The 26191-nt window shown below is 45.6% G+C and overlaps 2 protein-coding genes and 1 pseudogene across 2 annotated transcripts in view; 2 read left to right on the forward strand and 1 right to left on the reverse strand.

Annotated features, from left to right (window-relative positions):
- LOC134944150 (vitellogenin-like) overlaps window positions 1–12684 on the reverse strand; it is a 162132-nt gene extending 149448 nt beyond the window's left edge. Inside the window, exons 1-3 of the mRNA XM_063932731.1 lie at window positions 12615–12684; window positions 6748–6798; window positions 1768–1928 (exon numbers count right to left, since the gene is read on the reverse strand). Coding sequence (XP_063788801.1) covers window positions 1768–1928; window positions 6748–6798; window positions 12615–12684 — 282 coding nt within the window. The remainder of the gene's footprint in view (window positions 1–1767; window positions 1929–6747; window positions 6799–12614) is intronic.
- A 3383-nt stretch (window positions 12685–16067) lies between these two features.
- LOC134943637 (uncharacterized) overlaps window positions 16068–26191 on the forward strand; it is a 235073-nt gene continuing 224949 nt past the window's right edge. Inside the window, exon 1 of the mRNA XM_063932373.1 lies at window positions 16068–16368. The gene's annotated coding sequence lies outside the window, so the exon portion shown is untranslated. The remainder of the gene's footprint in view (window positions 16369–26191) is intronic.
- LOC134944152 (uncharacterized protein K02A2.6-like) lies at window positions 17861–21361 on the forward strand (annotated as a pseudogene).

The raw sequence follows: 26191 nt of genomic DNA on the forward strand, positions 1-26191 counted from the left end.
CAAAAAGAAAAAAGCAAGTTTTTCTGTGCACCGTGTTAAAACAATGCTGACCTGCAGGTGGGACAGATATAAAAGGTGCATATACTGTAGATGTAAGCTTTGCAGGTGTGTGTCCAAACTCCAATCTAGAATAAAGTATAAAAAGCTGCCCAGTATGTGTGGGTTACATGCAAAAGCAGCCAGTATTTATCATGCATACAAAATAAATAAATGCATTTGCACCTCTTGTATTGCAGCATGAATTGTTCAGGTGTAAAGTTACTTGTTTTGTTATTCTGCTCCCAACTGAGAATCAACCCTTGTGTGTTCTGTACATAGGGGGTAATTCCAAGTTGATCGCAGCAGGACATTTTTTAGCAGTTGGGCAAAACCATGTGCACTGCAGGGGGGGCAGATAAACATTTGCAGAGAGAGTTAGATTTGGGTGGGTTATTTTGTTTCTGTGCAGGGTAAATACTGGCTGCTTTATTTTTACACTGCAATTTAGATTGCAGGTTGAACTCCCCACACCCAAATCTATCTCTCTCTCTGCACATGTTATATCTGCCCCCCCCCCCCCCCCCTTAAGTGCACATGGTTTTGCCCAACTGCTAAAAAATTTCCTGCTGCGATCAACTTGGAATTACCCCCATAGTGCACTTAGTGTTAACTGAAGGCTATATACCACTATGTGCAGTATTGTTACCCACCTGCCCCCAACACAAGAAAATGACTGTAATTATTCATCCCCTGTGATTCCGACCACTATCTCAATATGAGCTGATGGCACAGCATAGGAGACCACAAATAGGTTGAACTTGATGGACAAATTGTCTTTTTTCAACCTCAAAAACTATGTTACTATGTTACAGTAGAGTTCTCCAGGAAGCTACAGTATATGGACTCCAGTTCGAAGTCCTCCTAAAATAATACAGAGAGGGCTTCTTCACACATTCCCTGAGTGTGCCTGCAATACTGCTTTGCGAGCAAAAGATGTTAAATGTGACAGTGAAAGCAAAGGCAGCTGCTGTGTGGGTGTGTGCAGCACTTTGACGCATCACTTGTCTACCTCTGCTTTACAGTTCTGCCCGAGGTTCTAATACATAGTTGCCTACCCTCCCTCATTCTGCAGGAGACTCCCTGAATAGCAGCAATCTCCCTAACTCCCTGAATAGACCAGCAATCTCTCTGATTGCACCTTAACCCCATTATGCAGTTGTTACATTCTTGGGGAGAAAAATAAATCAGAGATACATACATTCAAATAGGATCATCAGTGCCATTTCCCTGCATTGGTTATAAGGCACAATGATCCCTATGGCTACATGCATTTTATATAAGGTTTCTCGTGGCCACTTACAGTATATGGAACCTCTTGTAAAATACAATACCCGAGCAAATTTTGCAAAATATCAGTGTATTTTCTTCAACAAATAGATCTTACTAACTTTGGGGCTCATTTAAATTTAGATGTAAGTAATTTTCATGACTCGCCTCTCCGGTGTAGCGGTACGTGCCCTCGCTGATAGGTGTTACTTTTACAGTCTCCCTGAAATGCTTTTTCAAAAGTATGCAAGTGTGTTCTAAAACCTATATTGAGATAAATGTTGAACTAGCACTGGAGAGTGGGTCAGCAGTGCTAGTTATCCCTGAGAACCCAGGAGGAGAAACACTGTTTAGTTACAAACAAGTCCATCTGAAGAACACATTCAAATATGGTTATGAGCTGGCTCAGGACATGACATACAGATTATATGGATTACAAAACAGATAAAGTACAATATCCACCTTTAGAAGCATATGACATTTTCCTATGATTTCTATATGAACGCTGCATTTCAAAGTCAGAAGACTCCTCTCAGAAGAAGCGCCTTGTAAATATGTGTCTGTGACAGTGGAGTAGCTGTAGATATATCTGTATCCTTTCTGAAATGCCAGCTGGCCAGTACCTACAAAACAGTTTGGGGATTTTAGAAAATGTAAGATTGGAGGAGTCTATATATAAATCATAGATAGCACTTTAAAAGAGAACACTGTACATTAAAACCCATGAAAACAGTCATTTGAAACAGGTTGGTTTTTTGGTGATACAAAATTTTGTGAATTATTCTATTCTATTTTTTTTGCTGTGACAGTTTAAAACAGTGGTTTCAGCTTTGCAGGCACAGCTACTGACTAGAGCACTGGTGATCATATATGATGTTATACACTACACTGCACACTACTGAGTCTTTAATCAAACATTCATTTCTATAATGAGAATATGGCAGATCAAATCGACTTTCATTGATACATTAGGAGTGTAAAAAAAATACACTTTCTGTAAACAAGTTAATCAGCGAAGTGGAAATAGTTTACAATAAATGCAGATGTTCTGAAAGGATTTTTTAGGTTTGTAGACAAACTGACTGAAGATTCACATATGTTACTCATTTATATGGAGACAACATGGAGATGTCTTGGAATTCATTAATTTCCCTTTGACAGGAAAAAAAGGAACTAGAGAGAGAGATTTTATTCCCATTTTATGCTGAAATACGACCACAGCCGCTACAATGTCATAGAGGACAAAAACGTTTTTTTTCTAAGAAAAATGTCCAGAAGCACAAATACAATATGGGAAAGCACCAGGACTCTCTATCAGCCAAAGTTAGAGATGTGGAAATAATACTGCTTTGACTGTCCTGTGAATGAATTGGTTTTACACTAGTCAAAAAGGCAACCACAGGCTTTTTGGTGTTATGGAATGGGTCTATGGGAAATGTTTATTTTCAACAAATAGCCCTCCTGGTTTTCGGGGGGAAATGGTCTACAAACTAAAGGGGTTTTAGGAAATAAAGGGACCCAAATGCAAGATATTTGCATGGCCCTATCCCGCTCAAAAATTTGGTGCTGGCACTTCAGCAGATAAGAGAAAAGATAATATTTTTGGTGCTCTTTGTGGATGCAGTCAGAGCACCCTTACCGTCTATTGATGCCTAGGGAGGGTCTTTACTGTCTTCTGTGCTGCCACAAATGCCATATTTACTGTGCTCTTTGTAGAGACAGTCTAGACATTCAGTCTCCTTACCGCCCATTAATGCCAGAATCATTGCTGTCTTTTGCGCAGCCACTGCGGACATACTTAAGGAGTTCTTTGTGGTGGCAGTCTGGGCACTCAGTTCTCTTACTGCCCATCAATGCCAGAGTCTTAGCTGTCTTCCGCACAGCTACTAACACTGTATTTACAGCACTATTTTTGGAAGCTGTCTTCTGCACAGTCATAACGCCATACAGTTGCAAGAAAAAGTACGTGAACCCTTTGGAAATTCCTGGATTTGTGCATAAATTGGTCATAAAATGTGTTCTGATCTTCATCTAAGTCACAACAATAGACAAACATAGTCTGCTGAAACTTATACCACACAAGCAATTATATCTTTTCATGTTTTTATTGAACACACCATGTAAACATTCACAGTGCAGGGTGGACAAAGTATGTGAACCCTTGGATTTAATAACTGGTTGACCCTCCTTTGGCAGCAACAACTTCAACCAAATGTTTCCTATAGTTGCATATAAGACCTGCACAACGGTCAGGGGAAATTTTGGACCACTCCTCTTTACAAAATTGTTTCAGTACAGTAAAATTCTTGGGTAGTCTGGTGTGAATCGCTCTCTTGAGGTCATACCACAGCATCTCAATCGGGTTGAGGTCACTCCAGAAGGCGTATTTTCTTCTGTTGAAGCCATTCTGCTGTTGATCTACTTCTGTGCTTTGGGTCGTTGTTCTGTTGCATCACCCTCTTCTGTTGAGCTTCAATTGGTGGACAGATGGCCTTAAGTTCTCCTGCAAAATGTCTTGCTAAACTTGGGATTTCATTTTCCGTCAATGATAGCAATCTGTCCAGGCCCTGAGGCAGCACTGCAGCCCCAAACCATGATGCCCCCTCCACCATACTAGTAGTTGGGATGAGGTTTTGATGTTGGTGTGCTGTGCCTTTTTTTCTCCACACATAGTGTTGTGTGTTCCTTTCAAACAACTCAACTTTGGTTTCATCTGTCCACAGAATATTTTGCCAGTAGTGCTGTGGAAAATTGAGGTGCTCTTCTGCAAGCTTCAAACGTGCAGCAATGTTCATTTTATCCTCCCATGAACTCCATTCTTGTTCAGTGTTTTACGTATGGTAGATTCGTCAACAGAGATGTTAGCATGTGCCAGAGATTTCTGTAAGTCTTTAGCTGACACTCTAGGATTCTTCTTCACCTCATTGAGCATTCTGCGCTGTGCTCTTGCAGTCATCTTTACAGGACGCCCAGTCCTAGGGAGAGTAGCAACAGTGCTGAACTTTCTCCATTAATAGACAATTTGTCTTACCGTGGACTGATGAACATCAAGGCTTTTAGAGTTACTTTTGTAACCCTTTCCAGCATTATGCAAGTCAACAATTCTTAATTGTAGGTCTTCTGAGAGCTCTTTTCTGTGAGGCATCACAGAAAAGGCATTCCCATCAGGGAATGCTTCTTGAGAATTGCAAACTCAAAACTGGTGTGTTTTTTATAGGGCAGGACAGCTTTAACCAACACCTTCACTCTCGTCTCATTGATTGGACTCCAGGTTGGCTGACTCCTGACTCAAATTAGCTCTTGGAGAAGTCATTAGCCTAGGGGTTCACATACTTTGTCCACCCTGCACTGTGAATGTTTACATAGTGTGTTCAATAAAAACATGAGAATATATAATTGTTTGTGTAGTATTAGTTTCAGCAGACTGTGTTTGTCTATTGTTGTGACTTAGATGAAGATCAAAACACATTTTATGACCAATTTATGCACAAATCCAGGAATTTCCAAATGGTTCACATACTTTTTCTTGTAACTGTATTTATGGTGCTCCTTGTGTAGGCAGTCTAGGCACTCTGTCCCTTTGTCACCCATTGACGCCAGAGTATTTGCTGTCTTCTGCATTGATATTGATATTTGTGAAGAAAGCAAGATAAATGCATGCTTGCTACCGTGAGACTTCTTGATTCAGCATAGCACTCCTTGATTCGACCCTTTGATGCCAGAGTCTTTGCTGTCTTCTGCATTGACACCATATTTGTGAAGAAAGCGAGTTAAATGCATGGTTTTACCATGAGACTCCTTGATTCAGCACAGTGTACCCATTGTAGATACACAACTCCCTATCGAGTCTGGTAATATACTGTAGTGATTCCCATCAAACATCCCAATTGAGCCTTTCCTTTGCCTACACTTATTGTGATAGCTTAGTTTGAGAAAGGTTGGTATACACTCAGTATGCATTAATGTTTCATGTGGTTCTTCTCTCTGCTTAAAAAACAACCAGAATCCTAGGCCCAGAAAAACATTCCAATTAGAGATGAGCGGGTTCCGTTTCCAGAGACCTGAATCTCCCCGAACTTCACGATCCGAGCTGGGAACCGACCCTGGCTCGGGACTTCCCGCCAGACTCGGAAACCAGAACGAGGCAAAACATCATCATCCCGCTGTCGGATTCTCGCAGTTTGGATCCCATATAAACAGCCGTGCGTCGCCATCATTTTCACTCCGGACTTGGAGAGTGAGGGAGATAGACCTCTGTCTCTCTCTGTGGGTGGTGGCATCGGGTGGGGTCAGTGTGTGCTCTCTAGGAGTGCTATGCTGTCACTGTGGTGTCCCTGTGATGTTAGGGGTGCTGTCCTGGCTGTCACTGGTGTTTATCTTTCATGTGCTGTTAGGAGTGCTGCAGCTGTACAATACCAGTACCCCCACACATGTTATGTGTGCCAAATGAACTGAAACAGTTATAGGGACCTATTCCAATTATGGGAATGTAAATATTATGAAAGATGCCAGGTTGGAGAACAAAGTACTGTATTGGTAAATCCAGGACACACTGGAGCCCCATCAAACTTGAAACTGCATTTATGTGGTCTGTGATTTATCTCTGTATACAGACCCTTTCATATTCTGTGTGAAAAATAAAATGCATTGTTTCACTGGCTATATATAACATCGGCGGCAGCGTTCGCAGTCTGAAGCCCTTTGCAGAGTGCGCCCCTTGCTCCCCGGGATCCCTGTGAGATGCTAACATCATCTCAGGGCTGCGATTGCTTCTGCCTGATTGACAGGAAGAGGCGGTTGCAGGGTGGGAGGAGGCGTGCCAATGGCATTAGAACGCCGTTGGCCGGGTATGTCCGGACCATTGCGGCGGTGGGTCACGGCAGCTGCGTGACATCACACGCAGCCGCTGGGACCCAGGACGCGGCAGGTAGCTGACTGCTAGCATGCAGGAGCTGCACTGGCAGGGGGCTACTCAGCAGGTACAAAAGCATCGCCGCTGTGCAATGCTTTTGCAGCCTTGCAGGGGGGGGGTTAGGGCCTGACATGCGGGAAGGCCTAGCCCTGTGCTGGGCGTCCTCCCGCATGTCTGAGAATCTGATCGTAGATGTGCTAAATTCTACGATCAGCTCTGAATTATCCCCTCAGTCCAAAGCAATGCAGTAATATCAGCCTTACTTGGATATTAGCAGTCTTTCTACACAGTGTTTTATTGCATTTGTTTATTAGACGTAAGTAATGACGTATTAATGTTCAGAATTACTATCTGCTCAGTACTAAAGCAACAGAGAGACCACCAATATCACAACTACTCTCTAAGCACAGTGCCCAGGAAATCAGAGTAAAATTATCGAGAAGGAATAAGGAATGACCCAAGTACAGTACCTAATATGGAAATGTATTTACTGGGCTGCACCTGTTATAGAAGATGTATACAGTACCTACCTGGACATTCTGACATGCAAGGTCCTACGTCTTCTAATGTCTCTGTAGATTCTGTAATAATCAAGAAATAGTTATGTATAGTACAGTAATGAAAATATATCTAGGTCAAGTCTAGTAGAAAATCACATTGTTAAAGGGTATAACAGAGAATGGTAACATTACACAGATGGCACCTGGCACTACTGATGAACCCAGACATCTGTGCTCCATATCTCTTTTACAGAGAACACATATTCCTGCTGGGGTCATAGTGTTGGTGACATCTATTTGTGACTGAAAGGTAGTGTGAAGTGTTTCATATACATCAGCAGTGGTGCAAGTAGAAAAAATGTCTCACAGGTACTGTGAGAAATGGGTGTGGCCAAATGCCACATGGGGCGTGGCCAATGAAAATGGGGGCGTGATACAGATATGGGGGGCAAATACAAATATGACCCCAATAGTGCCAGATACATGTTGCCCCACAGTGCCAGATATACATTGCCCCACAGTGCCAGATATACATTACCCCACAGTGCCAGATACACATTGCCCCACAGTGCCAGATACACAAATACCCCCAGAGTGCCAGATACACATTGCCTCACAGTGCCAGTGCCCAAAAATGGATGTGACTAAATGCCACATGGGGCGTGGTCAAAGAAAATGGGGGCGTGATACACATATGGGGGGCAGATACACATATGACCCCAATAGTGCCAGATACATGTTGCCCCACAGTGCCAGATATACATTGCCCCACAGTGGCAGATATACATTGCCCCACAGTGCCAGATACACATTGCCCCACAGTGCCAGATACACAAATGCCCCCAGAGTGCCAGATACACATTGCCTCTGGGTGTGGCCAAATGCCACATGTGGCGTGGCTAAATAAAATGGGGGCGTGATACACATATGGGGGGCAGGTACACATATGACCCCAATAGTGCCAGATACACGTTGCCCCACAGTGCCAGATATACATTGCCCCACGGTGCCAGATATACATTGCCCCACAGTGCCAGATACACATTGCCCCACAGTGCCAGATACACAAATGCCTCCAGAGTGCCAGATATACTTTGCCTCACAGTGCCAGATACACTTTGCCACACAGTGCCAGATACACAAATGCCCCCAGAGTGCCAGATTTACATTGCCCCACAGTGCCAGATACAAAAATGCCCCCAGAGTGCCAGATATACATTGCCTCACAGTGCCAGATACACATTGCCCCACAGTGCCAGATACACAAATGCCCCCAGAGTGCCAGATATACATTGCCTCACAGTGCCAGATACACAAATGCCCCCAGAGTGCCAGATATACATTGCCTCACAGTGCCAGATACACATTGCCCCACAGTGCCAGATACACAAATGCCCCCAGAGTGCCAGATATACATTGCCTCACAGTGCCAGATACACATTGCCCACAGTACGATTCACAAATGCCCCCAGAGTGCCAGACATACATTGCCTCACAGTGCCAGATACACAAATGCCCCCACTGTGTCAGATATACATTGCCCCCCCAGTGCCAGATACAGAAATGCCCCCCAGTGCCAGATACATAAATGTCCCCCAGTGCCAGATATGCCCCCCAGTGCCAGATACAGAAATGCCCCCCAGTGCCAGATATGCCCCCAGTGCCAGATACAGAGATGCCCCCAGTGCTAGGTATGCCCCCAGTGCCAGAGACAGAGATGCCCCAGTGCCAGATATGCCCCAGTGCCAGATACAGAAATGCCCCCCAGTGCCAGATATGCCCCCAGTGCCAGATACATAAGTCCCCGCAGTGCCAGATATGCCCCAAGTGCCAGGTACACATGCCTCCCCTTCCCCTGCTGCTTCCTGTATGTGAGGGGAGGAGAGCACAGCCTGCGCCTCTCCTGTCCATCAGTGTCTACCTTCAATTAGGCGCCGTTCTGTGATCATGGGCCGGCGCCGAATTTAAGGTGGCAGCGGCGCGGTGAGCAGCAGCAGGGGAGAGAGGGAGTGGCGGCTCGGCAGCGTGAAATTCTTAAGGGTACGCTGTACCCACCCGTACCCGCACACTTGCAGCGCTGTACATCAGACAAGAAAGTAATGGTGAACGCCATAGGTTGGTAAAATAGCAAAACTCACAAAATGTATATTTGTTGCATTGCAGAGCAGAGCAGCATGATGGAGACATACACTGGGGGTCATTCCGAGTTGTTCGCTCGCAAGGCGATTTTAGCAGTATTGCACACGCTAAGCCGCCGCCTACTGGGAGTGAATCTTAGCATCTTATAATTGCGAACGATGTATTCGCAATATTGCGATTACACACCTCGTAGCAGTTTCTGAGTAGCTCCAGACTTACTCGGCATCTGCGATCATTTCACTGCTTGTCGTTCCTGGTTTGACGTCACAAACACACCCAGCGTTCGCCCAGACACTCCTCCGTTTCTCCGGCCACTCCTGCGTTTTTTCCGGAAACGGTAGCGTTTTTTCCCACACGCCCATAAAACGGCCTGTTTCCGCCCAGTAACACCCATTTCCTGTCAATCACATTACGATCGCCAGAACGATGAAAAAGCCGTGAGTAAAAATCCTAACTGCATAGCAAATTTACTTGGCGCAGTCGCAGTGCGGACATTGCGCATGCGCATTAAGCGGAAAATCGCTGCGATGCGAAGATTTTTACCGAGCGAACAACTCGCAATGACCCCCACTGTCAGGCTGTGCAGGACTGTGGGCCTAAAATCATGTTTCTATGCAATGGCCAATTATCTCGAAACAGGGCGATTATCGTCAGACCGCCACAGTCGCAATGCGCGAAGGTGCCACTGTGATCTGGCTCGTAATAAGGATTTCATGGAAAAGTGATTGACAGGAACTGACTGTTTGGAGGCGTTAACCAGGAGTTTATGGGGGGTGGTTGGGAACTGCAGGCATGTCAGAGCCATTTTCGGGGAGTATATCTGGTGTCAGCTGCGAGCTCGTACGTATGAAAACATGGCGTCTGAGTTGCTACTGCTGTGTCCAGTCTGCATAGCAGTAGACCAACCCTTAGCCCCAATGTTCCTTGTTTTTGCGTATAGGCTGTGAATGTGTACGCAATTCCGAATAAGTTTGCGATGGCTCAGATGGGCGTCTCTTTTCATTACTGGGCGACAGCTTCGCTAACATTAGCAGCTCCGTAGCCTAGGAAATCACTACTGCAATTATATTTGCATCAAACATGAATTAGGCACTAAATCAGGAAATCACTCTTCTAACTCTAGAGCCCACTCTTCCGGGAATGCGGGGGATTACCCGAGATGGGTGGTATTCATGTGACCGGCGGTCGGGAGACCGACAGTCACATGACCTCCTCCACCATCCCGACCCCTCACTACCCCGATGGTCGGCATGCCGACCAACAGGGACTATTTCCACTCGTGGGTGTCCACGACACCCATAGAGTGGGAACAGAACCCGTGGCGACCGCAGGTTACCACCGAGCCCGCAGCGTGGCGAGCGCAGTGAGCCCACAAGGGGCTTGCTGTACTCGCCCCTCCCCGCCGGGATCCCGGCGTCGGTATGCTGCCAGGATCCCGGCATCGGTAAACTGACCAGCGGTCTCCTGACCGCCGGTAAGCCATAATACACCCCCCGAGACACCGGGGTGTCTCCCGCAGAATCCTGGAGAGGAAGCAAGTATGAATAATTTCTTCGTCCTGTAATTCATATTCTCCCTGCATGTAATGTTCTTTCTCCCCCAGCCTGCTACTCATTTGCCATCCTTCCTCTCAATTAATAGCCCACTGTATCCCAGCCCATGTAGATAATTTCCCTGCAAATAATCTTGATTCTGGATTGCCACAATCCCAAAGGTCACAGTCTGCCATACAGGTGGTTGCAGCAAATTTCCTCTGAATTCATTGTTACACAGGCAGAATGGATAGCTTAAGGCAGAGAGTTTCCTAAACTCCGCCATTACAGTCCAGGTTTTAAGGCTATACATGCTTGAGCGCAGGTGACTTAATTAGTACCTCAGTCAATTTGATTTAACTATCTGGATTCAAGCATTGCTATCCTTACCCTTCACTGTACTAGTCGAGTTTGGGAAAATCTGGCTTAAGGTTATAGCACACCTTCTTTCTTACTATGGTGAGCAGGTTATGCAGCTGCGTTGAGCGCCAGGCAGTAGAGGGCGCTGCTGCAGACAGTAAGTCACCGTGACACTCTCTCTACTGCGCCACGGCGGCCGCCCTGAACACCGCTTCTCTGCTTCACTGGGGGGAGGAGGCGGGGTGACTGGCCTGTACCTAGCAGTGTGAGGATGCTCTGTGACCCACCCCACTCGTCTGCCCTGATCGCACGCAGCCGCACCGGACAGCGGAATTTGTTGCTCCAGCCTCCACCCTCCCTGTGCTAGAGACCAGCCAAACTGTCACACGTGCGAAGTGGCTGATGAGTCCCGGAAGAAGCGGCTGTCACGAGCACCTGACTTGGCCTCTCAGATACTGGCTATCACCCCCCTGTCCTCACTGCGCTTCAGCGTCCTCATCTGGCTGCAGCTCCGCCACCTGGATGTCATCCTTGGGGAGAGTGTGACCATACACAGGCGCCTTCGTCACCTGGTAAGATATGTCTGTGTTGGTCAGTGCTTGGTCAGTGGATGGGTTAACTGGCGCTTATACAGGGTGCTCTCGTATGCATCTGTACCAGAATGGTGCTCCCTTCCCCACTGCCAGCCACACACGTGGTGTAGTGGTCGTGTCTCCTGTGCCCTCAGTAGTGGCAGCACTGTCATTGTGCACCGTCACCTGCACCTCTGCGCCGGTATAATTGGGATTTTCTTCTTCCATTACATGTCACTCACTCTCTCCCTGTCACCCCTGCCTCAGTCACCCACTATCTCCCTGTCACCCCTGCCTCAGTCACCCACTATCTCCCTGTCACCCCTGCCTCAGTCACCCATTGTCTCGCTGTCACCCCTGCCTCAGTCGCCCACTTTCTCCGTCAACCCTGCCTCAGTCACCCACTATCTACCTGTCACCCCTGCCTCACCAGTTACCTACTATCTCCCTGTCACCCCTGCCTCAGTCACCCACTATCTCCCTGTCACCCCTGCCTCAGTCACCCATTGTCTCGCTGTCACCCCTGCCTCAGTCGCCCACTTTCTCCGTCAACCCTGCCTCAGTCACCCACTATTTCCCTGTCACCCCTGCCTCACCAGTTACCTACTATCTCCCTGTCACCAATTACCACCCTGTACCAAGGGGAGTACAATTGTGCAGCCACACCCATTTCTTGTAAGACCACACCCCTTTTTGTGGCACGCCTTTAGAAAATGTATCCCATCAAGGGGCGCCAAAATTGATTTTTGCTTACTGAAAAAAATAAGCTTGGTCCAGCCCTGATGGTGAGTGATGAATTATATATGGAAACTTCAAAATGTAACATAGAAGAGAGTGCTGAAGCCCTCCCTGAACTGAGATACTGATTGATTTGAAATCTTCCAGTTATCTTGGATCTTAAAGCCAGGCAAAATGTCACTTTCCTTGGACTTTGCAATATGTTTATATACTACTCAGTCAACATGATGGCACCATTTTGTGTTGGGAAAGTGGTGAGAGAGGGCCTCCAGCCTGGAGCTTTCTGGGTCTGCAGCCACATCAGTGGAACCAAAAAATAAGAAGATGAGCTTAATTTTAGATGGCATCATGGACCGATAAACTGCTTTACTTACAAAGTGACAGCTTTTGTAAGCTGTCGCTTCCCAGCAGGTTGGATGTGAAGATTTAAAATGGAACTCGCAGGCATGCCGGGCTTTACACTAATTCAGGACCCTGAGGAAGGAAGGACAATTGTCAGAAACGCATTGGTGGAGAAGAGGAGCCCATTGCACTTGTGGACCTGATTTTTGCTTACCATCTTGTGGAGACTGCTCTGCCCCACTCAGACCGGGTGAGAAGAAGCAGTACTGTTCTTCTGGGTTCATATCTGCATAGGGTGTCTCTTGGGGACCCTTTTTTATACATTGATTATATATGCTTTTAACTTGTTTTGGATGTGGAATAAATATTAAAATTTTGATTGAAAGGAGTTGCTGGATCTTTTACCTGATATACCATTGAGAGACCAGTGTTTGAGGAGGAAAGGAGCACTCTGAACATATACGAAGAAACCTTTATGTGATCGTCTACACCTGTGCACAGGTGAGCTTTAACCTAAGGGGGCTGTATTGGTCAGAATTTGTCTCCATGCTGTGCGCGTAAACCTGTTAGATTGAATTAAAGATACCTTTATGGGAACGCATCTTACTGTGATTAGGCGAGTCAACTATGGAGAACCCATGTATAGAAGTGAACACAAGAAGTACAGTATATATAACTAGAGTGTGTTGTTCTCTCTGCTTGCCTCCTGAGATGGCAATTTACTCCATCGGAGGGGAAAGCAGAAACATATAACAGATTATTTTAAGAATTTGCGCTTTTAGACCATCTTTTTGTTATAATTGTATTGGTAAAAGGATTGGTGCTCCTAGGTGTGGACTAAGCTGCAGTCCTGGGGTGCAGGTGGCTGTATATTTTCTGTTTATAAAATTGTGCTTCAGTTATGTTCAGAACTGCTGTAAATATGCAGCAAGATAAATTTACCATAGTTTATGTTGTGTCCATCTTGTGGTCAATTCTGCTTACCTAGGCTGTAACTAAAATGTTATTGTTTTTTATGTTTTCATGGGTTCCTAGGGCAGGGGTGTATCTACCCATTGGCCAGGATGGGACTCGCCAGGGGCGCCAGCCGAGAAGGGGGCGCCGTTTGGCAGTGCCACCCTCAGCCAATGGGTGGACTCACTTAGTAGTGGCATCACCTTGGCTGGAGGATCGCGCAGTAGGCAGGAACAGGCGCCGGTGTTCGGCACTGCAATGAAGAAGTGAAAATAAACTACAGCTCCCAGCAGCCCTTGCTGTCGGGAGCACCTGGCAGGAAGGGTTGCTGGGAGCTGTAGTTTACTTTCACTTTCTTCACGGCGTGTGGTGCCATACGCACATGGAGGGGGGGGGGGGGAGTACCTGGAAGCCTCAGTCCGGGCGGCAAGACAGGCTGTGTGTGCAGATTGCAGCCTCTTTAGACTTACATGGAGGCAGGGCTGACTAAACATAGGGGGAGCTGCAGAGTGACTTCCTCACCCGGCCAGCTCCTCTCAGACAGTTCCCATGGGCCTTTGAGACAGAGACAGAGCTGGACAGGTGAGGAAGCAGGAAGTGACTCTGCAACAGCTTCGTGGCTTGCATGCTGTCTCTCTCTGTCTCCATCTCTCCCCCTGTGTCTCTTTCTCACCCTGTCTATCTGTCTCTCTCTACATCTCTATCCATGTGTCTGTCTCTCTCCCTGTGTCTCTCTCTCCATCTCTCTCCCTGTGTCTGACTCTCTTCATGTGTCCATTTCTGAGTCACTTTAAATGTCAGTCTCTCTCCCTCCCCATGTCACTCTCTCCATGTCATCTCCCTCTCTCTCTACATGTCTGTCTCTCCCTGTTTCTGCCTGTCTGTCACTCTCTCTCCCTGTGTCTGTCTCCCTCCATCTCTATCCCTCTGTCTCTCTCATCCTGTCTATCTATCTCTCTCTCCATCTCTCTCTCTGTGGAGTTGGAGGAGCGCACCTGGTCACTGATCACCAGGTAAGTGCAAAGGGCAGGGGGAGGTGCTAACCAGCGGTGGGGGGGGGGGTGTCAGCAGCTTTGCATACGCAGCACATACACAGGGTATTTAAAAAAAATGTATTGAGAAAGCTGCGGAGAGGATTTGCAGGGACAGAGCTTTCTCTTAAGCTCTGTCCCTGCATGTGATAATTGATACATCCCTGCAATGTATTCAATTATCGCATTGCGGATTAGGGTGATTTTATCACATCCCATCTGCATCTGAATAAATAAATCTGCCCCTTAGTGTGTTTCATGCCTTCGAATAATTACTGTAAACTTACAAGTATACTGTACAATCACAGCTGAGATTACACATTTACCATGCTTGGCAGTGGACAGTGACTCTTCATCATAAAAGCACCCTACTGTAGCTTGTGCAGTGGCTACTGAAAGAACTGTAGGACACACAGACAGGACTGAGAAACAGAGTCACTGACAGGACAGACAGGAACACAAACACGGCTGAGGTATATACACCGACAGTGATAAAAGACAGGATCACAGGTCAGACAGACACATTAGCAGGACAGAGAGGCACAATGAGGATTGCTGCACATACACACTACTTATTATTCTTGCCAATCAGCCCCATATCAGCAGATCAGCCAGATAGTTGTACAGTGTATGCGTGTGAGTGATCCAAAACGATAGGATCATCCGGCATATCCGTCCCATGCGATATTTTCTAAGTTGAAAGTCGGCCGCATCGGGCAGTGTAGGCCCTGCCGCGGCCAACCGACGGACATTTCCATAGTTCCTTCACCGGGGAAGAGCGGGGGAATACCTCCTCTACAGTGGATGAAAGCAGATATTGTGTGACCATACACTGAAATATCTGATGGGTGTCAGGCTGCAAAATTAAGTGGCTGTTTGTCTGACCGGTGTTTCATCTGCACATGAATTCCCAGCTTTACAGTGATAGAAAGTAGGCTCACTCTCAGACAGGCAGATATATTTACAGGACAGTCAGAAACACACACAGCTGGATTAAGATGTCATGGAGCCCTATGCAGGATTCTGGTTCAGGACTCCCATCTATGTGTATGCGTATCTGGCACTTCTGGAAAATGCAAAAGTGGCTGATGCTCTAATGGGCCAGGTCGGCCACACAGAGAGACAGGCTGACCGAGTAGCGCAACCTCCCAGCACCCTGCTTGACTGCCCGGCACATGGCACATGGAGACAGGGGCTTGCTGAGCAGCTCTGCCTCCTGGCACTCTGCTCGGCCTCCCAGCATACAGACACATGAGGCCACGCCCCAATAAGCCATGACCACGCATAGTGTTGTCCATCCATTAACATGAAAACATGGAGGCTTCTTAATACAATGACAATTAATTGATTCATGCTGTAGTACAAATCCAAAAGAAGACGTAACAAAAACACTTGAAAAAATAGCATTAAAAGTATGGTGACTTATTCAAATGCTATTAAGGTTTTACAGATAAAATGGCAGATGATCAAAATAAAAAAATACAAAGTACAAAACAAAAACTGAACCACTTCATGACTTAAGTATGTAAATATTATAAAATGACATGGCAAAAGCGAGGTGGGAGAGAGAGGAGATTTGGGGAAAAGGTGATGCCTGTTGACAGGGCAAACAGAGTATAAAAGAATATTAAACATGTGGTGTATATAGTTCCCATTGCTGTATATGTGTTCTGGTGGAAGGTTACAACGGATCTTATTTTGTATTTGTATTAGTTGGTGTATGAATCTATTTCTGTGTTCTTTAGTTTCCTGTTCTTCTCCAGTAAAGAAGCATGCAACACTCCCTGTGTCCTGGTTACATTAAAAACTCTTATTGAAAAATAAGTAACAGATTTAACACTGGCGACAAGGATTAAACTGTTCTTCAGCATGGCTCCAGGTATCAGTGGAGCACAAGTGGGCTGACACAGCACAATTGTGGGGTGCAAACAGGAACAACTCATTCAGACTGCCAGCGGCACCTAACTTGAATAAAAGGAGCACGTGAGTTATATCTTCATTTTCTGAGGAAGGTAGGACAAAGTATACAGGAATAATGTCAGGATATATTGGCACAATAGCTGCATTTGATGGTACTATAGAGGACTGGGCTACACATATTGGGGGTAATTCTGAGTTGATCGCAGCAGGATTTTTGTTAGCAGTTGGGCAAAACCATGTGCACTGCAGGGGAGGCAGATATAACATGTGCAGAGAGAGTTAGATTTGGGTGTGGTGAGTTCAATCTGCAATCTAAATTGCAGTGTAAAAATAAAGCAGCCAGTATTTACCCTGCACAGAAACAAAATAACCCAACCAAATTAACTCTCTCTGCAAATGTTATATCTGCCCCCCCTGCAGTGCACATGGTTTTGCCCAACTGCTAAAAAATTTCCTGCTGCAATCAACTTGCAATTACCCCCATTGAGAGAGTAGATTTGTAACTTTCTCCTAATTCAGTGGATGGTGACAAGAAGGTTCCAGTTTTACTCAGTGTAATGGGTGCCCAAATATACAGTCTGCTGAGGAGTTTAATAGCACCTGAGAAGCCAGCCAACAAGTCCTTTACTGACATTGTGGACATTTTACAAAAGCACTTAAACCCTAAACCATTAGTGATTGCTGAAAGATTCAGGTTTTACAGAAGAATCAATGTGAAAGTGAAAGTATTTCTAAATACATTGCAGAGCTGAACACTGTGCATTTGGAGCAGGGTTATCAGATGCTCTAAGGGACTGTTTAGTTTCTGGGATGAAAAGTGCAAGTACACAAAAGAAATTGCTGGCTGAGCCTGACCTGACCTTAGAGCGAGCACTGTCCATAGCTAATTCACTGGAGACTGCAACCAGGGATGCATCAGAATTGCAGCAAAAGGCACCAGAATGTACTCCCAATCCAGTTCATTGGTATCAGAAACAGTCCTGTGTTTGCTGTGGGAAGTCCTCACATGATGCCAGTCAGTGCTGGTTTAAAGACAAAGGCCCTCATTCCGAGTTGTTCGCTCGTTATTTTCCTTCGCATTGGTGCGATTTTCCGCTAACTGCGCATGCGCAATGTTCGCACTGCGGCTGCGCCAAGTAAATTTGCTAAGAAGTTTGGTATTTTACTCACGGCATTACGAGGTTTTTTCTTTGTTCTGCTGATCGTAGTGTGATTGACAGGAAGTGGGTGTTTCTGGGCGGAAACTGGCCGTTTTATGGGAGTGTGTGAAAAAACGCTGCCGTTTCTGGGAAAAACGCGGGAGTGGCTGGAGAAACGGGGGAGTGTCTGGGCGAACGCTGGGTGTGTTTGTGACATCAAACCAGGAACGACAAGCACTGAACTGATCGCACTGGAAGAGTAAGTCTCGAGCTACTCAGAAACTGCAAAGAAAAATCTTTTCGCAATATTGCAAATACTTCGTTCGCAATTCTGCTAAGCTAAGATTCACTCCCAGAGGGCGGCGGCTTAGCGTGTGCACTGCTGCGAAAAGCGGCTAGCGAGCGAACAACTCGGAATGAGGGCCAAAGTGTGTAGAAAATGTAAGAAAAGAGGCCATATTGAAAGGGTGTGCCAGTCGGGGAAAACACCAAAATGCTTGCAAGTATCCAAAGTCCCCGGGAGAAAACATACAACATCCCAGGTGCATAAAGTAGTCAACAATGAATCAGACTCTACTGATAGTACTGGTACAGTAAAAGGGTTATGCAGCCTCTAGAGATGCACTCTATGACGGCAAAAGAGCGTCAAGTGATTTGGGTCACTTTGGAAGTAGCAGGTATTGACTGAAAAATGTAATTAGATACAGGCTCTGCTCTGTCAGTGCTAAATGCAAGTGATTACAAACGCCTGTTTGCTGCTATTCCTTTAAAGAAAACATCCGTAACACTCCGCACATATACGGGTGAACTGGTGTCCCCATTGGGAAAAATAAAAGTTTATGTGAAATACAAAGGCAATACCCATAAGCTGTATTTGTACATACTTCCACATGGTGGACCGGCATTATTGGGCCGCGAATGGATAAGGAAAATCCAACTTGACTGGCATTCCATTCACAGGCTACAATCTACTGCATCTGATGTATCCAACAATGACGCAGCTATTAAGGCACTTTCTAAATTGATAGCTGCCGCACAACCCATTTTCCAACCAGGTATAGGCACGTTAAAAGACATTAAGGCCAGTATAGAGTTGGATCCACATGCCGTTCCAAAGTTTTGTAAAGCTCGCACAGTACCTTATGCCATCCGACCAGCGGTTGAGGAGGAACTATGGAAACTGCAAGACTCTGGTATACTCTCCCCAGTGGAATGGAGTGAATGGGCTGCGCTCATAGTCCGATAGTAAAGAAAGACAAAATGGGAAGTATCCGTATTTGCGGAGATTTCAAAATGACAATAAATCCAGTACTACGGACTGTGCAGTATCCTTTGCCTAAAATAGAGGACATCTTTGCAGCTCTCTCAGGGGGTGACCGCTTCTCCAAAATTGACCTAGCTCAAGCGTACTTGCAAATGGAAATTGAGGAGGCATCTAAGAAATATTTAACCATCAATACTCACAAAGGTTTATTACAATATAACCGTCTTGTGTTTGGACTTTCTTCTGCCCCAGCATTATGGCAGAGAGAAATGGATCAAGTCCTACAAGGAATACCAGGTACGCAATGTTACCTGGATGATATAATTGTAACAGGCAAAGATGATGTGGACCATTTAAATAATTTGGAAAAAGTATTAACCTGACTACAGGAATATGGACTCAGAGTAAATAAAGATAAATGTGCATTTTTCCAAGAAAGCATTTCATATTGTGGACTTGTGATTGATAGAGAAGGCCTGCACAAATCAAATGATAAAATTGAGGCAGTACTACAAGCACCCCAGCCACAGTCTGTGTCACAACTGAGATCTTACCTGAGCCTAGTTAATTATTATCACAAGTTCTTACCAGACCTCTCCACAGTAATACACCCGCTAAATGCCCTACTACAGAAAAATGCACGATGGAAGTGGACAAAAGACTGTGAGAAAGCATTCTCAGAAACAAAAAGATTGATTACATCTGATAAAGTCTTTACTCATTTTGATCCGAAACTACCCATCAGGCTAGTGTGTGATGCGTCACCGTACGGCATTGGAGCAGTGTTATCACATCAACTGAGAGATGGTAGCGAGAAGCCAATAGCGTTTGCTTCACGGTCTTTGACAGTGGCAGAGAAGAATTATGCGCAAATTGACCGAGAGGCCTTAAGTTTAGTATGGGGAGTGAAGAAATTTAATCAATTTTTGTATGGGCAAAGGTTTACATTAATTACGGATCATCAACCACTGGTATCAATTTTTAACCCCCACAAGGGAGTCCCAGCCATGACTGCAGCTCGGCTTCAACGTTGGTCATTATTCCTGGGTGCTCATACATACGACATCGAGTTTAAAGGAACAAAACTACATGGCAACGCTGATGGTCTATCGCGTTCTCCCTTGCCCCAAAGTGAGGAGGACAGTGATGGAGACCCCCTGGAAGTGTATCACAATATGTTGATGGAACAGCTACCTATTACCAATGCCACGATCAATCGGGAAACAAGGAAAGACCCGGTACTATCAAAAGTAATGGACTTAACTCTCAAAGGTTGGCCTAAACATGGCGATGCTCAATATTACGGGTTTTTGGGCAGGAGATATCAGCTTTCTGTCTGTCAAGGAACTCTATTGTGTGGGTCACGAGTGGTAATACCACCTAAACTGCGAAACAGAGTTTTGGAGAATTTGCATGAGGGTCACCTAGGCACAGTAAAAATTAAGAATCTTGCTAGAAGCTATGTGTGGTGGCCAGGAATCGATGGTCAAATTGAAACTTTGACAAAAGGGGGTGAAGGATGTCAAAGAGTTCAAAATGCACCACCTTTAGCCCCGTTACACCCCTGGGAATGGCCTTCATCTCCATGGCAGCAGGTACATATTGACTTTGCTGGTCCATTCATGGATTGAATTGCAGTGGACGCTCATTCAAAATGGCCAGAGGTAATAAAGATGAAATCCACTACTTCTGAGAAAACAATTGCTGTGCTGCGAACCATCTTTGCTAGAAATGGTCTACCGAAGCAAGTGTGCAGTGACAATGGGCCATAGTTTGTGTCCATGGTGTCAAAGTCGAAAAATATCATGATGCATATGCCTTGTACTAACCCCTCACGCACATGCCCGCTGCTCGTGCACTCAGTCTGCCGTGCGTGCGCATATCCGCAAATTGCGTAAGATCGCTCCTGCGATCACGCGCGTTGTATGCGCATTTACGGTAGAGTTTGTGAGCGTGTAGTGGGCGACTCGATTGTAGCATATTTAACCCAAATAACGTATATTGTAGATAATATTCCCCTAGACAATGTTAGCGAGTATGTTTAGTTTAAACTGTTCCTGGACAGAGGGATTCCTCTTTGTATGATAGGAAGGGTCAGACAAAGGTTGAACGGTGGTGTCTAGTATTCAGCTGTAGGGTATTTTAAGGGTAACATTCCGATGCTAGTTAGGAAAGGATCGCTCGCTCCTGCGTACAGTTATGTGCAAAAGTAGTTTATGAACATTGACTGTATTTGCTGTTAATTACACATGCGGCGGGAATCCTGTGGATACCTCCCACCAGAGCAGTTGGAGAAAGACACAGCCCACCTGTTCAAATCCACCTATGACCTTTGCTATAATGTGGAGACACATTCCTGTGTCCAATGAACAATAAGATTACCAGGGACCATTGTATTGTGAATGTATGTTGTGTATATAAAGACCACCATTGCCTGGCCAGACTCGCACTCTCTCTGAAGGCTTTCTCTCTGAATGCTGAGGGCTGGATACAGGACGCGCTTGCGAATCATCCACACGTATGTATTATTCTCTGTAGCCATTTTGTTATCCATTTTGTTCGCCATTTATGTTCTCATTTATTCACTCTTGTTTGCGATTGTTCGCTATTTCTCTGGTATTGTGTTAGATTTTGATGTTAGTTTGTAGTGTATAACTTGTATTGTGTTTTTCCTTTTTCTCTAAACCATCCACGGCAGTGTTAGGGCTACTGTGGTTTTTAAATCCAAATGAGGTCTTGTGTTTTCACTCCAACGCAAAGGGCTCTCTTAGCATCTTAATCGCTCATACAGTATACACATTGTTAAAGGTTTTAAGCGTTACATCATTACGGTATTTGGCTATTAAGGTTTAGAGCATAAGCATATTCTTACTGTGGTTTTAATGAGTAAGGTGTAAAGGTTATCAACTGTGTGCGCCCGCTGTGTGTCTTCCGTACACTCAGCGCAGCGTGTGTACGCCAACTGCGTACCACGTACGGTACTCCGTACGCAAACAGCGTGCAAAGTGCATAGCACGTGCACGTGGTCTAACGGCCATAGCGGCTCAACGGTAATAGTATATAGCTTAATATTTAAAGGTAATATTTGACATTATCAATGGAATTCAAAAAGTTCATGCAAGACAATGGAATTAAACATTTTACATCAGCTCCACACCATCCAGCCACTAACAGTTTGGCTGAGAAATTTGTCCAAACATTCAAAAAAGCTATCAAGTCCATGCACCATGAACATCTACCTTTGCAACACAAGATTGACAACTTCTTGTTTATATATCGTAGGACAGAACACTCCACTACCGGTCAGCCTCCTGCGGTGCTATTTATGCAACGGAACTTACAGTCTCAGTGGGACTTGATAAAACCGGATGTAAGGCGGAAGGTCAGAGCCGGCCCTAACCAATATGATGCCCTAGGCAAGATTTTGGCTGGTGCCCCCTAGCACAACCGCTGGTTTCGCCTCTGACCTTGTACCTCTTTCCCAGCACCATCACCCCTCACCCATAGCAGTCCTTATTTTGGTGTTTGTACCCCCTATATTTTAAATAGGAACAGTTAGCACATTTGGCGCACAGCCCAAAAAGGGGTGTGTTTTTGCTGGAAAGGGGAATGGCCACACAATAGTAACCCCAATTCCAATTACGCCACACAGTACTGCAACTTTATTCACATTTGATCATGCTATAGTGACCATAATTCATATTACATCACACAGTAGTACCACTTTATGTTACTCCTCACAGTAGAGCCCCTTATTCACATTACATCACACTGAATTGCTCCTTATTCACATTACACCACACCCTAGTGCCCTTTCTATATGCAACGCCACATAGTAGAGCACCTTATACATATAATGCCACACATTAGTAATGCATTTATACACATAATTCCACACAGTAATGCCCCTTACACATATGAGACACATTATTAATGTCCTTATAAACATAATGCGCCTTACACATTATGACAACCTTTATTAATGCCCTTTTACACATAATGTCCCTTACACATATGCCGCACATTATTAATGCCCTTATACACATAATGACACACATAGTGCCCCCTACACATTTGCTGCACATTATTAGTGCCCCTATACACATAATGACACACAGGCAGTACTACCCTGTTACACATATGCCGCACATTATTAATGCCCTTATACACATAATGACACACATAGTGCCCCATACACATATGTTGTACATTATTAATGCATTTTTACATGACACACATAATGCTCCTTACACATATTCCGAACACTACTGCACAACCAACCCACTCACATGCACACAGCACTCGCACTGCCACTAACACTGTGACCTCTGCCTCAGCTTGGATACGGATGTGTCCTCATAAATCTTGCCTCAATGCTAACGTCGGGCACCTATTTTTTATGAAAATGCATCTTATTTGCATTGCTATGTAGCTAGGATACACAAGCAGCTTCTGCTGATTAAAATGATATGCAGCATGCCTATATACTGTGTGAGACTGTGGCTGTATCTGCATATGAAATGGTACACACAGAATATAGGCATGCCACATATCATTTTAATCAGCAGAAGCTGCTGATGCCCCTAGGCATATCAAATGCCCTAGGCAATTGCCTAGTTTGCATATACCTATGGCCGGCTCTGCGGAAGGTACATAACAAACAGTTTCAATCAGTTTATCAGAAACCTACTCGGTTCTTCCACATTGGCCAAGAGGTTCTGGTCCGTGATTATAGAGGAGACAAATGGCATCCGTGAATAGTTTCTTCCAAATCCGGCCCTCTGATGTATGTGATTGAAGTTGGAGGAGAATTGTGGCGTCGCCACATTGATCAAATCATTGAGGCTGGGAGGCAAACTGACTGTACGTCGACAGCTGGACATAGTCAAGCCAGTGATGTGGGGGTTTATGACTGTATACCCCTCTGGAACTGATACAGAGACTGTTCCTGACACTGTGGAGGAAATGTACCCCTCTGGGTCAGATACAGAGACTGTTCCCAAACCTGTTATGGAGTCACCTGAGCATGAGGTTCCCTTAGTAACAACTGATCCTGAACCTTCTAGTGTGATTTCTGTGGAGCAGCCAGTCACTCTGGGAGTTAAACATCGGTATCCAGACAGAGTTCGTAAGGCACCTTAAAGGCTTGATTTGTAGCCTTCTGGGGTAACGTATACATTGCTTAGTGCTAACATTTTCATGTCTGCATTTATCTAAGTTGGGAGGAGTGTGGTGTATATTGGCCCTCATTCCGAGTTGTTCGTTCGTTGCCGATTTTCTCTATATTGCGATTAGTCGCTTACTGCGCATGCGCAATGTTCGCAGAGCGCATGCGCTTAGTTATTTTACTGAAAAGTTAGGTATTTTACTCACGGCTTTACGAGGATTTTTCTTCGTTCTGGTGATCGGAGTGTGATTGACAGGAAGTGGGTGTTTCTGGGCGGAAACTGGCCGTTTTATGGGTGTGTGTGAAAAAACGCTGCCGTTTCTGGGAAAAACGCGGGAGTGGCTTGAGAAACGGGGGAGTGCCTGGGCGAACGCTGGGTGTGTTTGTGACTTCAAACCAGGAACGAAACTGACTGAACTGATCGCAGTGGCAGAGTAAGTCTCGAGCTACTCAGAAACTGCTAAGAAATTTCTATTCGCAATTTTGCGAATCTTTCGTTCGCAATTCTGCTAAGCTAAGATACACTCCCAGAGGGCGGCGGCTTAGCGTGTGCAATGCTGCTAAAAGCAGCTAGCAAGCGAACAACTCGGAATGAGGGCCATAGTTCCCATTGCTGTATATGTGTTCTAGTGGAAGGTTACAACGGATCTTATTTTGTATTTGTATTAGTTGGTGTATGAATCTATTTCTGTGTTCTTTAGTTTCCTGTTCTTCTCCAGTAAAGAAGCATGCAACACTCCCTGTGTCCTGGTTACATTAAAAACTCTTATTGAAATATAAGTAACAGATTTAACAAAACACAATGTATTGAAAATTCAAAACAGAGTCCACCAGAATGTAACGAGACCTGTGGTTCTTTCCACTGACTCCTTCTCAGTCCCATCTATCCATTTTTGTAGCTCTCAACTGTCCCTGGTTTTGTCCCTAGATGTGATGTCCCAGGAAAGTCCCTTTTCAGGGGTGAATTTAGGGATGAGGATGCCCTAGTCACAACAGTAAGGGCCGCCCCTCCCCTGCCTAATTTTTTATTTTTATTAATTGGTTATATAAGCCCTAAGTTGATGACAGACAATTTAATAGAGTAATAAAGAAGCCACTATGACATTTTTTTATTTGTAAGGTCAGATACAGTGTGCGTCGGATACAGTGTGAGATACAGTGCAGGTCAGATACAGTACGGGTAGCATACACTGTCAGTTGTATATATTTGTGGGGTGGATACAGCACAGGTCAGATACAGTGTGGGTTGGATACAGCGCAGGACAAATACAGTGTGGGTTGGATACAGTGCAGGTCAATTACAATGTGGGTCGGATACAGTGTGGGTCAGATACAGCACGGGTTACAGTGCAGGTCGGATACAGTGCAGGTTAGATACACCAATAGTGCACTTACTGTGAAAGAGGGTCCTCAGTGCGGGATTGTCAGCGGTGTCTTCAGTGTGGTGGTGTCAGCAGTGCTGGGGTGCCAGCGATGTCCTTAGAGCGGAGGTTGGCAGTGCAGAGGTGCCAGCGGTGTCCTCAGTGCGGTAGTGCCGGCAGTGCAGGGGTGCCAGCGGTGTCCTCAGTGTGGTGGTGCCGGCAGTGTCGGCAGTGCAGGGGTGCCAGCGGTGTCCTCAGTGTGGTGGTGTTGGCAGTGTCAGCATTGCAGGGGTGTAAGTGGTGTCCTCAGTGTGGTGGTGCAGGCAGTGTCCTCAGTGCAGGGGTGCCGGCAGTGTCAGAGTGCTGGAGGTGTCCTCAGTGCAGGAATGCGGGTGGTGTGGAAGTGTCGGCAGTGCGGGCGGCAGTATCGGCAGTACGGGCAGCGGTGTGTGGGCTGTGCGGGCATCCATTTTGCCCATAGTAGCCTATGGGGAGACGCTGATTGGCTGGGAGCCATGACAGATGGCTCTCAGCCAATCAGCGGTCTTCTATAGGTTACTATGGAGACCGGTGTCTGAGGCAAAACCTCAGGATCCGACAGCGGGATCCTGAGGTTTTGCTTCAAATGGGGATCCGAGACAGGTAGGGACATCCGAGCCTGACTCGGATCTGGGCTCGAATCCACAAGTTCGGGCAGGTTCGGTTCTCAGGGATCCGAACCTGCTCATCCCTATAAAAAACCCTCTATGAGTTTTGTCTTTTTAATTATGTATACATATTTACTAAGTAGGACAGCTTACAGAGGCAGTACAATATGTGCATGTCCTACCCATTTACACTCCAGGATGAAATATGGTACAGAATATAATATCTGTGGTTCTTTTTAGGCTGACAGTAATTACACAAGCATCCAATTGCCATCCCCAAACAAGTACCGCCACTAGGCACGTGCCTC

The sequence above is a fragment of the Pseudophryne corroboree genome, chromosome 7, assembly GCF_028390025.1.
Source record: "Pseudophryne corroboree isolate aPseCor3 chromosome 7, aPseCor3.hap2, whole genome shotgun sequence".
Lineage (NCBI taxonomy): Eukaryota > Metazoa > Chordata > Amphibia > Anura > Myobatrachidae > Pseudophryne > Pseudophryne corroboree.